Genomic DNA, 17439 nt, shown 5'->3' on the forward strand with positions numbered 1-17439 from the left:
TTTACGATCACCTAAGAGATCTTTATTAGCTTGTTTATCTCATGCGCATATGTGATATTTCAGAATCCGTAAGTGCAGTTATTTAATTCATTCATCAGGCGAGGGATTCTTGTGAGCAAAAAGAATAAATCATTCTTTGTCTGCAAGATAGATCGTTTCTCACAGACTGGGTATACGTCAATGCCTGAGTTTTCAGCCTTTCACAGACCTTTGCCACTTGTCTGGCGTTTACCGTTCTCCTGCCTAGAAATTCCAGCATCTTTGTTTCTCGGTAACTTTTGCAAATTTGTCATACTAAAGTATCAAACGGTACCGAGAAAATCTGTTACGTATTCATTTTTAAGGTAAAATAATATTTTCACTCCAGTCACATATTCGTCGGCTTATTCTAAAGATGGTTATACATGCGATGTCAGATGGATGGGTGAGTGAAGCTTTATATGCAGTGAAAACGTCCAAATACCGAAACTTCCACTCCAAATAAAATATTAATTCGATCGACAGAGAAATTAGAGTTTTCGAGTATTCAGGTACGGTCTCTATATCAATCATGTATTATAAATTAAGTCGCTTTTGTGAAAATCGGTCACTGTCGTTATGTGATCAGTGATGACCAGGGAAAGCATCAGCCTGATTTTGGAGCGGAACTAATGATGTCTCCAGAGAGGTTTCCGTGAGCCCTGTTGTCTATACTAGATGGCTATAGCCTTTCGGCTCAAAGCCTTGTCTGAGATAATTGATCCTTGAGTAGGTATAGATGTGCAGAACTGTTTTCCTGGCTTCTCACCTTGATTTCTCTGCTGACGGCGCTGCTTTTATTGGTCGTGAATTTAGTCGTTTCTTCATTGATTTCCATGTCATATGACGTTAAAGCTTTGTCTTGGTGTTTGACAATGTCGGCAAAGTCTTGTTCGAGGGAGCAGGTCACAGTGATTGGCAATCTACAACAAGAAAGAGAAAGAAAAAAGTCTCATTATATATAACTGCCGCTTACTGATCGAGCCATCTTGTCATTCCAGAACAACTGTCATGATTATTTCCAAAAAACAATATTGAGTAGTGTCGAGGAAGAGACAGGTTTGTTTGTCTGCTGTTACTGTTGTCTGAATCACTGTTATTGTTGTCTGAATCAGCCTCTTCCAATAAACAATGCCGTGGATGAGGGCTGCTCTGATGCTCTATACGTCGTAGTTGTAGCCTCCTATGCTGATATTAATTGTGGTTATCATGTATGACGGATCAAACTGATGTTGATAATATTTATGGGTGTGTTTTCACTCTACAAACACCCGAAAGTTTTACGCACATTTTGAAAGTATCGCTTGCGATTCACTCTTGCAAAGAACGCGTGAAGATGCAGACGACATTTACGAAACTAAAAAAAGAAACTCGTTAGTTACGTCGCTTCTCACGCGAGGCGCCACCTACAGGCAGATGGCGGGAATTACACAATCAGTTAGCTCGTCAACGATCTCAGAAAATTAATTTTGTCATTAGATAAAAGAAAACTAGCCGTACGATCTTCAAGAGAAAGAAATCATTTGCTACAGTGAGCTTTGGAAGGTCAAGATCGAACGCAACGCGCGGATTATGTGAGTAAATTTACCATTTCGGTAACTTTGAACTGACGATTCACTGTCACTTAGAGACTGCGTGCTACCAGTCTCAGACTGTATTTTGACTGGGTGTACATGTTGTTATAAATTCACTAACACTATAGTAAAAAATAAAACGGGTACAAGATTCAGATAGTGGGAAAGATAGGATTACCGAATGGTATCCGATACCTCAAATTTTCATGTAGGAGACAAATATCAAATGAAGGGGTAGGAGACAATGTACGTGAGAGTTCAGCTTAATTTACTGTCAACTGGTTTACTATTGCATTTAATTAAAATGATGTTTGTACATTATGATACAGAGCAATAAATATGCATATAATTCAAATAAATAATGTTCTGCTCCTGATTGTGCTTCCATACATTTGTAGGTATATATATATTTGGTTATCCATCAGTAGATATTAGATCTGTATGGCATGATTTGACATCGACCATTAAAACACAGTAATTTAGAGTCTCTTGATCAGCCAAAGGTTAAGGAATGGATTCAGAAGGAAATAACAATTTTTTTCGGTATTAATGATGATTTACAGTCATCTTTATACATACTGTGCATGCTAGACCAGTTGGTTGACTGCTGCAAAATCTTGTTACCAGCTCGATATTTAAAAAAAAAAAAGGTTTTAGCCTAATAACTTTAAAATGGATATTGGTCATGAGAGAAATTATATTTCATTCATTATTGTTCTAGAGCTTTAGACATGGAGATAGCTTCTACGTCAGTTACTGCACGTCAGTGTACCTCTCCTGTGAAACCAGACAATGATGCAACTGAGCCAAAGGAGAAAGCCAAGTGTGCTCAGACTCACTTGTTCTCTACCCCAGGTATTTGTTTACTCAATTACCAAGGCCAGAAAGGGTTTTTTGCCTTCAGCATTTTAAGATAGTGCAGGCCATAACAGACATTATTTGGTAACTAAGCAGACAGTGCAACTAAGTGTGCTGTCATTAACATACACATTTTGCACCAGCAATCACAAACACAGCTATGATTTTTGCTCATGAAATGTGTGGGCCAGAACTGTCATCATTGCAATTGCTGGTGTGATTTTTGAGCAGAGATTTGTCAACTGAATTCAGTACAGATTGCTTAGATACTGAGAGCATTGTTGCATGCCAAAAAAAAAAATCTTTAGACTACAGAGTTCTTTATTTTTGCTAAAGCATTATGTGGCATAATTATAGTATTTACTGTCATGTAAAATATGAACTTAGGAAACAGCATTCACTATGGTCTAAATACTACATGAGAGCATAATCAACCATTTAAACTAATGATGCATTAACCAATTTGAATGGTTGATGAGTAAATTGTATGCAGCTGTACATTTCTTTACAGATGCTGAAAAAATGGCCACTGAATCACAGTGCTGTGGTGAAGCTTCCAGTATCATGGTAAGAATAAAGTAATTTTAAATTAACTTTAAAATTAGCTTGAACAAATTTACACAATTAGCGAAATTTTTGCTTTGACTTGAAGCTCATTTAGCATGCAAAGTGATAAGCATTGTAAAAATCCAACTTAAAGACCTGTAACAGCAAACAGTTCAAGGGCAAAGAATCCAACTTGCGAGCATTAAAACTTAAGAGTGTTGCTGCCATTAGCAAGGAGACTTCATTTTAGTCATTTTTTCCCCTCAAAGCAAATGTAAACATAAAAATTGTCTCTTGATTGTCAATAAGGGAGAAAATGAGTGGTCTCTAGTTCTGGTAACCAAAGAGATGATGGAAGAAGAGAAACAGCTGAAGGAAGAAGGAGAAAAAGAAGAGCAGCAACTTCGAAAAGAGCAAGACGAAGTCAGTACCTGTCCCTTGTTATAAGTAGTGTAAAATGACAGCCATAGTTGATAGAAGTTAAAATTTTGGTGCAGTCCATGGAGCTGGCTTTTTTTTTTTTTTTTTTTTTGGTATGTTTATATATCCTTATGTGTGCGATGTGCTGTTGTTGCTGTCAGTATATGCTGTTTTTAGATGTTCATAGTTTACTTGCAAGATTGCAGGCAGTTGGTCGGCATCCCCCTAAGACTTGTTGCATAACCAGGCTGTGCCTTAGTGTGTGATATAAAGGCTGCCAGGGAGTTGGGGGTAAGAAAAATAATTGTATGTTTGGTCTTTCCTTTTCTTCTTAATCTCTGCATCCTGGTTACTTCATATCATAAATCAGAACTAATTTTAGTGGGCTTACATTTTTTTTTCTTCTTTTTCCAGTTGTGGGAGCAGCTTGAAGAGAACGATAAAGAACAGCGATACCAGCGGCTTCAGTTTCTTTTACAACGCAGCAATATGTACACCCAGTATCTCATCAACCGCATGAAGAAACAACAAGAAGAGGAGGCAAAACGAAAGGAGAGGCGAGCTCGGAAGCAAGCTAAACAAGAATATAAACAGAAAGACAAGGAAGGAAAGCAAGGGAAGAATGGTGTCAATGGGAACATGCAAGAGGTATTGTGTTATTTTTGGAGAAGAGAAAACATTTTTTCAAGAGAAAAATCTTTCAGTACTAATTAAGTGATGAAACACAAGTTTTCTTGCCTGTACAGTCAACGTGCTATTTTAACAGGTCGAGATTTATTTTGTGGTTTGTATTTATAAAAAAAATAATGTAACTTGCAGCAGTACCATGCTTTAGTTTGTGTTAAATCAGTGTTTTTTCACAACACTGATGATTTGGGATATTCATCAGGTAATTTCCAGCCAAACACTAGGGTAAAGTGGGCCAAAAATATTCTCTAGAACAAAAGTGAAATTGTTATTGTTAATCAGTCAGCTGTTATCCTTTCATTGACAGTTCTGACTCAGCTGGTACTGTGCTTTTGACTTAGATTTTAATGTCAACATTACTTTGTGTGAATAAGTGCCAGAATGTTGCACAAGCTTTTAAGTCAATTTGCAGACAGTTCAAAGTAGGCGTGAGTTGGAAATGCTTACTTGATATGATAATGTTGAACTGACTGAAAACTTGAAGAAAAAGAATGGCTATAAATAAAGCACAGTTCAAGCTTTTCTTAATTATGCCGATCATGATCAAATTAAGTGTAAAGGCTGAAAACAAAACGATCTTTGGGAAGGCATAAAGCTATTGTCACTGTGTACATGTGCATCTGAACCACTGGCAGGAGGCATGCAGACCTGATGCTCAGTACTTGGGTAAGGCAGCATCGTTTCCCTAACTTGAGTCAGCTGTTAAGTGGTTACTTGGCAGGGCTGGTGAAAGTAAAGGGAGAGGAAAGGGAAACTGCCCTCACTAAAGGTGGTTGCACTAAAGTGGACTCTAAATAGCCTTGATGATATCAGCATATCCAGTTCCAAGTTCCAAAGTGTTGCAAAATCTTTTCCTGTGTATGTACCATATTTGAAGGTTTGTATTTGACTGTGATTGAAAGGAAGTTATTTGATAATTTGGGAATTAAATGCTTGTTCATTGAAAAAAAAAACTTAAAAGGAATTGCACTTTAGGGATTTCTTTTTAATATTTTGTCTTTATTTGTCATTTTGCAGAGTTGCAGCCAGGATGCCACAAATTTTGCTGACATATCTGGTTTGTGCCACTTAAAATGATTTTGTTAATGCAAATCACCGTAAATAATTGTTCTGCTTGTGTTAATTGTATATTCTATAAAATTGTTTAATGCATGCAGATTTTATGACGTTGGGAGAGGAGAATCAGGTTTATATTTTGCCATTTTAATGTAGGTGTATCGGGTTCTTTGAGAAATTTTGTGATCTGAACACACTTTACAAATATTTGCAATGAGTTATCTTAAATATGTATCAAGAAAAAATTATTCACACATTTTAAACATATTTTGATTGACTGTCAGTTCGTTTTAAGATTTTTGTGTGTGTGTGTGTGCTGCATATTTAGCTTGCTTCCATACAGTGAAATGCACTCTACAAATTCATTTATTATTTGTCCTTTCACTCCATGGATCATTATTGCCTTGCTGTCTCACCCCTATTGCTATCAGTTGTAAGATCAGTTAAATAAAAGAAATGAAACTCTTTTTGATGAAGAATTTTTTAATACATTTTTTTGAAAATACAGATTGTCATCATAGCCTTCGAATCAGGAAGCGTAAGCAAGTTCATGAGCCAAGTAAAAGTTCTCTAGATGGAGCGCAAAAGGTAAAATAAACTGTTAGCTAGTGTATAAGCAGTAGTAGATGTCACTTTTTTGGTTTCATATAAAAGAAATTAACTCTCTACAGTCTTTTCTGAGAAATGAAATACTCGATATATTTTACTTTTAAAAACAGGGGAGTGACCTGTGACAGAAATGTTTATATTTACTGGGTTAGTGGCCTTATACTTAGGCATGTACAATGTTGAGAAACCAGAATGTATTGTCCCTTTTTCTATATAGCATTTTAGATTCTAAAGTATTTTAATTTTCTTAAACAAAACTAATGATGCTTAGCATTGAGGAAAAATGGTTGTATGTGTAACATTAAAAATTTCAGAATCTTGAGGTTTTTGCCCTTGTATTTTGGCTAGTCATTCTTACTCACTGTCAGATTGTATCAAATAAGAATGTAATTATTTCCCAGATAAGAGAACCAAAGAGAAGAAAGGTTGCTGAACCAGCACAGGAAGAAGAAACTACATCACCAATTTCCTACTCTGACACAGCAGAGGTGGGGAAGTCCTTGGCCACAGAACAGTGCGATACATAGTGGAAATTTTTTGGATGGGGAAGAGTACAAATAATGTTGAATTCCCAATATTTATTCATTGATAATATTGATCTTAATAGAAGATAAAGAGAAGAAAACTTAAGAAATTCTCAAAGATCTAACCAAGGTATAAGTAATTGCTTCCCTTTGTTCGATCAGACATAATTTTATAAACTGGTGGTGTCGATTGACAGAGATCCCGATAGTGTAGCGGTTAAAACACTTGCTTGTCACCACTGCAGTGACCGGCTCAGGGTTCAGATCTTGTCTCGGGACACTGTCCACAGGGCTGGGCGTCAGCGTTTTTTTCGGGGTACTCTGGTTACCTTCCCCCTCCCTCTCCCCCCGTAGTGCAAAAATCGCTGCACTGTGGAAGCACTTTCCTTCTAAATCAACCAACCAATTGATCGAGATAATATAGTGTCAAGAAATACAAACAGTATGTGAAGCATTTAACTTTTCCATGGTTGCAAAGTTTACCACCCATATTTGTTCTTCCAGACAGCTGACACTTTGAACAATAATGCTGAGAATAGGACTTTTGATGGTGAAGTAGTATCAAATGCTCAACCGCTCCTAGTGACAGGTGGCATCTTACGACCATATCAAATTGATGGATACTTGTGGTTGAAGGTGAGCCGAGTTTTCAGATCTTTACATTGCTGACAGTTTTTATTATGAAGCATTGTAAATATGGTTGTCATCAGTGATATATGGACTGTTTAAAAACAAAAATGTAAGATAGTCTTCTTTATAGTCTTCTTGCTTTGTGCATTCGTAACAAATTATTTTTCTAAATTACTGGGAATTGTATTAGTCTTTGTTATTACTATATGTAGGGCTTGAAAACTTTATCCACGCATTCTTGATAAGCAAGATAGGGATGGAAAATTAACTAAACACTGACGATTTGTCATCACCTTATTTTAACGTCACATCACCTGCACCTTCCGTCATTTGTGAAACACCTTGAGCTGTCCACAGGGTGCTATACAAAAGAACATTATTATTATTCCCAGTGAGTTAGGTCAAAAAACAGTAATTATTTGCAGGTGTTCATGTGTATTTTGAATGATCTGCAGACCTTGTATGAAAATGGAGTAAATGGAATTCTAGCTGATGAAATGGGACTTGGCAAGACGGTGCAGTGTGTTGCAATGTTTGCCCACTTGGTCTACATGGGTGTCAGTGGTCCCTTCCTCATCTGTGCTCCTCTCTCCACCATTCCTAACTGGTATTCCGAGTTCCAGAAGTTTGCACCCAAGGTGAGCACCGAGTGACCACTTGCAATTCAAATACTACAAATAATATGTATATTGCACACCAATAACTTTTTAGAATGTAAAGAAGCTTAAAATATATGTATATAGCTGGATGTTGTGGTAATCAAACATACACTGATGTATGGCAACAGTTTGCAAGATGGTTTCCAGTGTGTGTGTGAGAGATGCATATTGATTTGCATAACACAACCACTGGATTTTTAAAGCAAAAACATTTGACATATACTTAACATATCGAAAAGTACATTTGAAATTTATCATAATGAAGCATGCACATGTTTAGGTACCAGTCATGCTGTACCATGGTAGCAAAGATGAACGCCAGTCATTAAGACAAAAAATCCCTAAGCTGCATGAGATCCGAAATGGTGTTAAGGTCCATCCTTGTGTTATTACATCATATGAAGTGGCCATGATGGATCGCAAATATCTCCAGAACTATGATTGGCGATACCTTGTTGTTGACGAAGGGCATCGCATTAAGAACACCCACTGCCGTCTCATAGGGTAAGATTGGAGGTTATTTTAAGTTATAAGGATTGGGAAGATGGGTATTTACATTATTCAGCATGGAGACATTTTACAACTTTGTGCATTGAGTATTATCATCCAACCCGATCTCCCCAAAAGTAGTAATGAATCTTACTGATCTGTTATAATCTTAGGATGATTCATTTGGTTTTTTTTTTTTTTAGACAAAATGTGAAAATATACAAAGTTAATACACCATGTCCACAACATTTTCTCTTTGACTTTAGCAGATGAGATGACCATAGGAGATAAAAGGTTATACTAGCTACCACCACCCCCCACCCTGCCCCATTTTTGGGTAGAGTGTTGCTAGAAAAAAACTGGTGTTTTTGACCTTACGTTTGGCCTTTTAAGCGATTTGAGGGCAGTTGCTCACCTGACTAGTGAAGTGTTCTGCATGCCAGGTATGTGCTAGTTCACTGTCAGGCGAGGCAGCTTTTTTCATGGTTAAAGAGCTAGTGTAACCCTTTATCTTCCATGGTCATGTTATCTGGTAAGTCTCAAAGAAAGAGAATTTACTCACAAAATTAAATTTTAATGTGATTTGGTTTAGGAAATGGCATTGATTTTGGAAACTACTAAAGGTTAAAAATCTAGATTTAGATGAGCAAGTACGTGAAACAAAGAAATGCTGTTTCAGTGCTTTGCGCATGTACAAGACAACAAACCGCTTGCTGCTAACAGGCACCCCACTGCAGAACAATCTTGCAGAACTGTGGTCCCTACTTAATTTTCTTTTGCCAGAGATTTTTGATGACCTTGGAAGGTAAGTCATCTTGGCTGTGGATCAACATTGAATAACAATTTTAAAAAATAAATAAAAGTTTGCTCTTATAAAGTAGTTAAACATGAAAGAGGATAATGAAATGGGAAGAAAGATAAACAATATTTAGGTTTAGGGTAGAAGATAAGCTTATGTTTTAGGCAAATATTTGCTTTTAATTATGGCATTTTATTCACTGTATGAAGGCATCTTGCCCCAAAGTGCTAGCTCTTTGAGGCATAAGCATAACTTTTTCCTTTTTTGATACCTCTTGTGTTAGTATGCAGGCATACTTATTGATTAACCCTCTTAGCACTGCATAAAAGCATAAGTACATACGAAAACAATGGCTTTTAATTGAAGCCAGTAATGACAACAGTGGACGATGCTTGTTTTTATTTTTGCTGCTGTCAGGTAAACAAGAAACCTATACATTTTTGGAAAGGAGAAAGCTTGAACTTTGCAATAAACGTCAGGAAAATTTCATGCTTTCACTCTGGTGACAGCAATAATTCAAGAAAATTCAGTTTACTATTCAAACAAAAATCAACATATCCACTTGGGTTATATGCCTTCATCAACATCGGCAAAAATCTTTCTCTATCAATCAGCAGCAAAGTGGCACAAATATCGTTAAAATCGTTGGCAGTTTTGCTGTCAACAACAGACTTTTTGCTAGTGTCACCAACAAAGTCATCCTTAGTGCAATAACTCAATGCATCACTCATTTTTTAAAGATAAAATACTAAAATCCCTCAGAACAGATTAAAAATGGCTTGAAAACTGCAGGAAGAACTCAGAATAGAAACAAACTTTCTGATTGGTTGGTTTTAACCAGGTCAACTAACAGGAAAGGTTTTTTTATGCCATATGAGCAGAGCCATGTTCGTGGCTCATCATGCTTTACCAGCAAAGCCATGATCGTGGCTCATTATGCTAAGAGGGTTAAACATGTGGTTTGTTTTCTCTTATAAATTACAAACTTAGAGAATAGTCTCACTCTTAAGAATTCCTTCCCTCTTCTGAAGAATGTGATGTCTTGTGCAGCTTTGAGGCATGGTTTGACTTAGAACACATAGGAAATGGGTCTGCTTGCAAACAGATTGTGGCTGATGAGCGGAGGAAAAATGTTTTATCCATGCTGCACCAGGTAAGTTTTGACAGTTGTAGTGTACCTTGATGTGGTGATGTCTTGGAGAACAAAAGTTAACTTGTCTTGTCAGAGGCAACACCATGCCAATGCAAACACCAGTTTTTTTAAAACAAAAACATTGCTCAGGAAAGGGAGCTGTTACATTGCACTCCGAAGTGGAATCTGTTCTATATCATACTTGAAAAATCTAGGCTGTTAATGTCAAGATTTAGCGAGATATCATTTCAATAAATACGAACGAGACATTGTTTTATCAGCCTTCTTCCTCTATGTCATAAACAACACTATTGTTGATAAATATTTTCTTTTTTTCAGATTCTGACTCCATTTATGCTTCGTCGTCTAAAAACAGATGTGGACTTGCACATACCTCCTAAGAAGGAGATCCTAGTGTACACTCCGCTGCGACCATTACAGCAAGAATTCTATGCAGGACTCATTGACAAAACAATCTTTTCCAAAATTCAGACAAAAAATGTAAGTTCTGAATTGTGAGGAGTGATGAGTGGTATTTAGTGCAATGTCTTTTTTAAGAAGTTCCAAACACTTTATTTTGAGTGGAGATGGGGAAGGAAAATACAAATTTTGGTTGTTTATGGGAACATGTTTCTGAAATCTGAAATGTTTGTTTGTCTGCTATTTAAAATAAAATGTATTGTCTGAATGGTGTATCCCCTTCTTATTATTTTGATTCCTATAAAGTTATTAAAATTATTTGGGTGCTTATAACGTTCCTAAGAAGAACGCTTCATCCCAAGAATATTCTCATTTCTCATAAGTTAATTTGATGACTAGAAAGAAGTAGTCATAGCATCTTGTTAAGTATCAAGTTTGATTTGGAGAGAAACTTTAAAACTCAAGCATGAGTAATCCACCTGTAGGCAATTTTTCACAAAAAGTGTAAAACTAAAAAGACACATCAACGCTCTCCCCAGTACTGTATGCCCACTATCACTGATTCTACCTGCCTCCTCGGCTCCCTACCCAACCCCAAACATTCATCTGCCTCTACACCAGCAATCTTTATTTCGTGTCTTAACTGAGTTTGTGTTTTATTTGCATAGTTTGTATCCATGGTTTGTTTCTTAAGAATTTTTTTCTAGATCACTGACATAAATGATTTTTTTTTTCAAAATGAGCTCAAATAGGCTGTTCCTATCCTATTACATGCTATGAAGAACTGCATTTGAAACATTTTGCAACCTTGTTCACTGTTTTTAAACCACTCCAGTCAACAGTACACTTAAAAAAAAAATGACCCCCCTACCAAAAACTAATTCACTGAAACAACAGCTTTGTGCATTTTTTTTTAAAGGAGCATGCAGATATTTCATTAATAATAAGATGATACAATGCTTCAAATTATGTCATATGATTAGGTCTGCTCTTCAGTTTTACGTTACATGCTTCTGAGTGTGATCATCTATCAGCTGCTTTTGTAATTGGCCTTGCCGTTAATAAACTATTATATTAAAATTGAATGCAGTTTATATAAAAAGTAAGCTGTTTTGCAATCTTTTTTTGAAAAAATTGGAGTGATGGTATGTTAATTACTTTGATAGATTGCAAATCTTGAGTTTCAGCCATTTTTTTTTTTTTTTTTTTCATGGCTAGTTATCATTTTTGAAACGTGCGTCCTTGATATTGTGTACCAGGGTACAGCCGAGAAAGTTGAGGTTGACAGTAATGGTCGGCCAGTGCGAAGATGCAGAGTGGGAAAGGTTGATTATGGATTGATGATTGCTAGTGGTAATGATGAAAAAGTAATGAAGACTCGTCGATCAATGGAGCAGCAAGAGGAGGAGTTGGAAGATTGGGTTCAGTCTCTCATTGGAATGCAGCAGAAGAGGTAATGGGCAGGATTTTTTTTATTTTTATTTTTTAATTTTTTTTTTGCCAATACCATGTGTGTGTGTGTGTGGATGCATGTGCATAAGAAATAGGTCTTGTGTACATTTTCGTGATTTAGGAAACAGCTTGCAGGATAGAGTAAGCTAGTGGAGTGACAAAAAGAAATAGAAAATATATGTACGGCAGCTAAAAGTAACTTTTACTACAATTTTTTAAAATGTTGACAGGCAGAGTAAACCAGAACCAGAACAAAAGGTGTCTCAGCTGTCAATCAAACTTCGCAATGTGATGATGCAGCTGCGCAAATGTTGTTCCCATCCATTCTTACTAGAGCACCCACTTGACCCCAAGACAGGCGAGCTGTCTCTGGATGAGAGAATCATAACAGAATCAGGCAAGATGATGGTGCTCGATTGCATGATGGCAGAACTAAAGAAGCGTGGCCACAAGGTATGTTATGTGCCTGCCACTGTTGTGGATTCAGTGCTTAAAGACTAAAATCTCTTTACTGTGCAAATCTAGGATGGTAAAACACTGCAGGTCTCAAAGAGATTGAGAAATGTGAATGAATTTTTATATGTCCCGTAATATGGTTAAGCCAAAAGAAAAAAATATTTGGAATTCTCCTTTTTTCGAGACTAGCAAGTTAGTGCTATGTTTCCTTTCTCTGTGTAGGGCTTTGGGGTGCAGAAAAAAAATAAAAGAGGGGCAAATCAGGTTTAGTTACCAAAAGAGAGCACTTATTTTTTGATTATAATTAGTGAGTGCTTCAAGTCTTGATGAGGGCCTAAGGAGTGTTAAAAGGATGGGCAATAGTCATGATGGTCTTGTCATATTTTGCCTAAATGCAGATTTTAATCATTGAAGGTTGTGTACCTTTTGGTGCATACAGGTTCTAATCTTTAGTCAGATGACCAAGATGCTTGATCTCCTGGAGGACTTCTGTCACCTTCGCAACTACGGTTACTGCCGTCTGGATGGTTCCATGAATATAATTGACAGGAAAGAAAATGTAAGGTGTAATAACTGCCCTGAATGTCTTAAAGTTAGGTTATTAGCAGTGATGTGTAGAACCTTAGGTGAAACGTCATTATCTTTTTGCTCTGTTTTTAAACATAGAAACACCATGTACTAAAAGATTTCATATAAAGACTTCATCAGAATGCCCTTAACTTTCTTATGATGAAGGCTTGTAGGAGTATCTCTTATTTTAAATTAAAGTAAAAATACCAATAAGTTTCTTGTATAAAAACATGTGTAAGATTTTTTCCAGGTCAGACCTTGTTCTTATGTTCACTCAGCACTGCTAAATGTGACCATAAATTCATTTTTAGTCCTACTAAAAAATCTACAGTCCATATGCATACTTGTGTTCGACGTTGACTTTGGGTGCAGAATGCAGACAATTCTTTACCTGTAGGAGGGTGGGGGAAGGATGTCAAGAATCATTACCCCTCTTTCCAGATTGCATCCATTTTAGTTTTAGTCAGCTTGGCTGCCAAGTCTTATTGGCAACATTTTTTGCAGTGTCTTTGTCTCCCATTTTGATCAATTGCAAACCTGCCTACTTCATTGCAAAATCTGTAGCAGCAACAAATTTCGCTAGAAGATCATAGTTGTGTTAAATATGAATTTTTGTTAAATATAACTTTGATTGTTGGTACCTCAGTGAGTTGTGAGGGAAAGGAGAATAAAAAGAAAAGCAGACTTAAAGCAAAGATCAAGTAATAAATGAGCCTAAATAACTGGAACATTTGATAACAGGAAGACAATTCTTCGTGCAACTTTTGAATCAGTCTGCATGAGGCATTAGTACTTGGACTGTTAACTGCCACCTCCTAAAACATGAACAGATCAACATACCATCTTGGTCTAGAAATAGTTCAGAATTCAGCCGGTGAACAAAGAGCTATCTAGAGATGGGCTGTTTACAGCAAGGCAAGATCAAAGATAAACTGAGGGGTAGAGAGGGTTGAGACCAGAATAGGGGGGAAAATGAGAGCTACTATTTTAACCCTTTGGGCATGATGGGCCACAATCATAGCTTTGCCGGGGAAGCATGGTGATTTTCATGACTTTTTATTGCAAAGTTCAAACTTTCAAGAGGATACTGCAATTCAAATTCTTTATTATTCTTTCGCCCACTAAGGGGTATTAAAAAAAAGTGTTGATACATATTCACACATATTCCTATCCATCTTTATATACAATATCTCACACCTGCACCCTTCACTTACCCAGATCTCTCTCTCCCCCAGTCTATTTTTTCTTTTGTAGAATTAGTTTTCCTTTTCTATATTGTGAAGTCTTCTATTTCTTTGAAGAATTATTAATAATTGGAATTCAGTGCTTGACAGTAGAGCAGATTACAAACCTTTCCATGAAAAAGAATTACACTGTATTGATCGAAAGAAGACTTCATTTCTGAGTTGGCCAGTCTTAACTTTGAGATTATTAATCTTTTGAGTTACAGCAGATATGCTATCAGATAGGCATCAAGAATACTTCTTCCACAATTGCAATAAGCAGTCATATAGCGTTTAGAGAACAATAAAGATTCTTTAGTACTACATTATGGACATTTGTCTGTTTAATGGTATTGCTAGTTGATCAATTCTTACCATGATACAGCCTCTGTTACTGACACTTTAAGCACCAACTAGGCATATGAACTGTAAATTTGTAACACTGAGGCATTACTACTATCATTTAAGTCCTTATACCTGTATAAAAGGTCTTTACAAGGTCCTTTGTATCATCCTTGGTCTATGGGAGCAGTTATAGAATTTGAGTGAAGGATAGACTGATTTAAACGATTTAAAAACAATATTTTGCAGATGCAGGAATATCAGAAAAATGAAGACAAGTTTGTTTTTCTGCTGAGCACTCGAGCAGGTGGTTTGGGCATCAACTTAACAGCTGCGGATACAGTTATAATCTATGACAGTGATTGGGTAAGTAACTAAATCTCATTCTGACATTGAGTAACAACAAGCCACACTGGTAATCTATGACAGTAGCCGAGTGAGTGGCTTTTGCTTAATTAATGGAAAATGGAAATGGCTACTGATGTTATGAGTGAATCAAGAATTTTTCGTTGTGGACTAGCAAGTATAGGAAGCTGTAAGATTATTTTTCTGCCAGATAAGAAAACTGAACTGCAAACATTTTTTAACATTTGATTCTTTGTAACTGTGTTTGCGTTCTGCACAAGTTGTACCAATGACTGTTAGTTGGATGATAGTCTTGTCTTTTCTTTTTTGTTTTGTTGAAATAATGTAGCCCCTTTTTGCTAATCATCCAGTGAATATGCATTTGCATAATCATGTAGATGGAAGAATATGCTTGTCAATGATTTCAGAATCCTCAGTGTGACCTTCAGGCTCAAGATCGCTGTCATCGCATCGGACAAACGCGGCCAGTGATGGTTTATCGGCTTGTGACTGCCAACACTATTGACCAGCGCATTGTTGAACGAGCTGCAGCTAAACGCAAACTGGAAAAACTTGTTATTCACCAGGGTCAGAACTAATGTGTTCATATATACATTGATATTGATAATTAGATTTGTAAAGCACATTTCCCTGTGGTGATATGAGCTCAATGCATTGCACATAAGAGACTACAAATTGAGAGTCAATTATATAACAAACATCATGGGGAAAAAAGTGCGTGAATGAAGTTGAGGAATGAGTGGAACTGCACTAGTATGTCTAATTTAAAATTATTTTTCACTGTTTTGGAAATACATATTCTTGTGTACTAATTGTGTACTGAGTGAGCACTTTCATGTAGATAATAAAATTTTCTCATCATTGATGTCTTCTTCCATAAGGTATGGAAAAAATACTGAAAGAAAAATGGTCACTTTCTGTGCTTTATAGGCAAGTTCAAGAGTGGCATAAAGAATTTCAAGACATCTTTGGACCCAATCAGCAGTGAGGAATTATTAGAGCTCCTTAATTCTAAGGACTATGAGTCAGAGGTCAGAGGTTGTGATGGTCAAGAAGTCATCAGCAAGACAGAGCTTGACCAGTTACTGGACAGGTCAGACTTGGAGGCCAAGTGGGCAGCAAAGCGTAACATAAATAATTCAGGTAAATAATAATAGATATTAGAGGGCAGAGTGTGACAGCAGAAACTAAGCTGTTTTTAGCTTGCAATCAGCAGAAAAATCAGAATCCAGTTGTAATGGAGAAAGTAGATAAAAAAAATATTCGTTAACATTTAACATAACATTTTTTCATTCCCTTTATTCTTCTTAATCTGTTTACAGGCAATAAACCAAATGATCATGATCTAGCTTCAGTAGAAAGGTTGCCTTGCATGTCAGAATCATCACCAACAACAGCAGAGAGCAACATGAAATGCAAATCCAAAAGCCAAGAGATCAGTTGGTCAGGGTCGCACCAGCCACTATTTAAAGTATTGGACATTGATGAAGACGATCCATAGCTCATGGTTATTAACTCACATGAGAGTGTGCACCTGCAATGATAGTGGAACATGTTACAGAAAAAATGGCAGTGGAAGGTTGATTGTGAACAGTCTCAAGAATGGACGTATTGGTCTGTGTGTTTGTGTGAGAATGTTGGTGTTTGTGTGTGTTAGAGAGTGAGAAGAGAAAGAGGTTCCAAGTTTCTAAGTAGAACTTTCTTTTCCTATATAGATGATCTAAGAAACAAGGGCATTGTTATACTGAATTTGTTTTTTCCAGAGTTACATCAGAGAGAAATATATAGATGGTAGCAAACTGGCTATGAAAAAGACTCATTTTAAACTTTTGAATTTGTGAAAATGATTTTTGTATGTACCTAAAATTTTACCATGTCATTGACATTGTTTGAGTTTTCTCTCATTCTTATTGGTTTGTTTTGACTTATTTACTGCACCAGTTGCTCTGCTCATCGTCATATATGCAGTGAATAAAGTTTGGATGACTGTTTATGACTATGCTGAGAAGATTTAGTTGTGAGATTGATCATGCATCCAATACCTGGCTTAAAGAAACAGTACAGGGGTAAAAAGCAGGCATCTTGGAAGAGACAAGTGCACATGTTTTAAATATAATTTATGAGAACAGCTTGATTTTTTTTGGTTTTGTTTTGGTTAGGTTAATCAAATTTTTATGCATTTCTTATCTTGTATCAGTTTATGAGAACATCTTTCTTAATTATTTTTTTTTGGGGGGTTAGGTTAATCAAATTTTTATACATTTCTTATCTTGTATCAATAGACGGCTGTAAAATTGCCAGTTAGAACAAATTTTTATTGGTTAAATCGATTTAAAAAACTTAAAAACTAGCATTATCTGGATTTCTTACAGATTTCTGATTCCATTATACATCACCCTTTTTGCATATAACTTATTTCTGCCTGAAGTGTGATACAAATAAATATGTCACGAGCTGAGTTCTACCTCTGGGAACTTTCACTACATGTCTAGTCTGGTGTTATCAGCTTACATCACATGAGAAGAAAAGTAACTTGCATACTCAGCAGCATTTACCTTAATGCAAAAAAATTAAAATCTAAAAAGTAAAACTCTAGTTTGTTTTTTATT

General features: G+C 36.3%; 1 protein-coding gene and 1 long non-coding RNA gene across 3 annotated transcripts; one reads left to right on the forward strand and one right to left on the reverse strand.

Annotated features, from left to right (window-relative positions):
* LOC112556640 lies at positions 1 to 1392 on the reverse strand. Its single transcript, XR_003097794.1, has 2 exons — positions 1307 to 1392; positions 1 to 941 (listed from the first exon to the last, which is right to left on the reverse strand). It is a non-coding gene; the product is annotated as an uncharacterized LOC112556640 (long non-coding RNA).
* A 31-nt stretch (positions 1393 to 1423) lies between these two features.
* On the forward strand, positions 1424 to 17420 carry LOC112556638 (lymphocyte-specific helicase-like). Of its 2 annotated transcripts, none has more exons than XM_025225819.1 (21): positions 1424 to 1592; positions 2314 to 2447; positions 2944 to 3017; positions 3306 to 3419; positions 3831 to 4064; positions 5121 to 5160; positions 5668 to 5747; positions 6170 to 6256; positions 6797 to 6928; positions 7378 to 7560; positions 7862 to 8085; positions 8750 to 8875; positions 9920 to 10022; positions 10341 to 10502; positions 11681 to 11874; positions 12104 to 12326; positions 12769 to 12888; positions 14714 to 14830; positions 15238 to 15397; positions 15761 to 15973; positions 16153 to 17420. In XM_025225819.1, the coding sequence occupies exons 2-21, from the start codon at positions 2324 to 2326 to the stop codon at positions 16329 to 16331; spliced, it is 2889 nt and encodes a 962-aa protein (XP_025081604.1). In that variant the 5' UTR covers positions 1424 to 1592; positions 2314 to 2323; the 3' UTR covers positions 16332 to 17420. The 2 variants fall into 2 exon arrangements, with proteins under 2 accessions (XP_025081604.1, XP_025081605.1); XM_025225820.1 differs by having other exon boundaries at positions 1425 to 1592; positions 2962 to 3017.
* Positions 17421 to 17439: the final 19 nt, after the last annotated feature.

The sequence above is a fragment of the Pomacea canaliculata genome, linkage group LG2, assembly GCF_003073045.1.
Source record: "Pomacea canaliculata isolate SZHN2017 linkage group LG2, ASM307304v1, whole genome shotgun sequence".
Taxonomy (NCBI): Eukaryota; Metazoa; Mollusca; class Gastropoda; order Architaenioglossa; family Ampullariidae; genus Pomacea; species Pomacea canaliculata.

Coding starts and splice junctions, on each gene's coding strand:
- LOC112556638 (XM_025225819.1), top strand. CDS start 2,324: ATGGAGATAGCTTCTACGTCAGTTACTGCACGTCAGTGTACCTCTCCT. Junction 5,748..6,169: donor CTCTAGATGGAGCGCAAAAG/GTAAAATAAACT, acceptor ATTATTTCCCAG/ATAAGAGAACCAAAGAGAAG. Junction 6,257..6,796: donor CCTACTCTGACACAGCAGAG/GTGGGGAAGTCC, acceptor TTGTTCTTCCAG/ACAGCTGACACTTTGAACAA.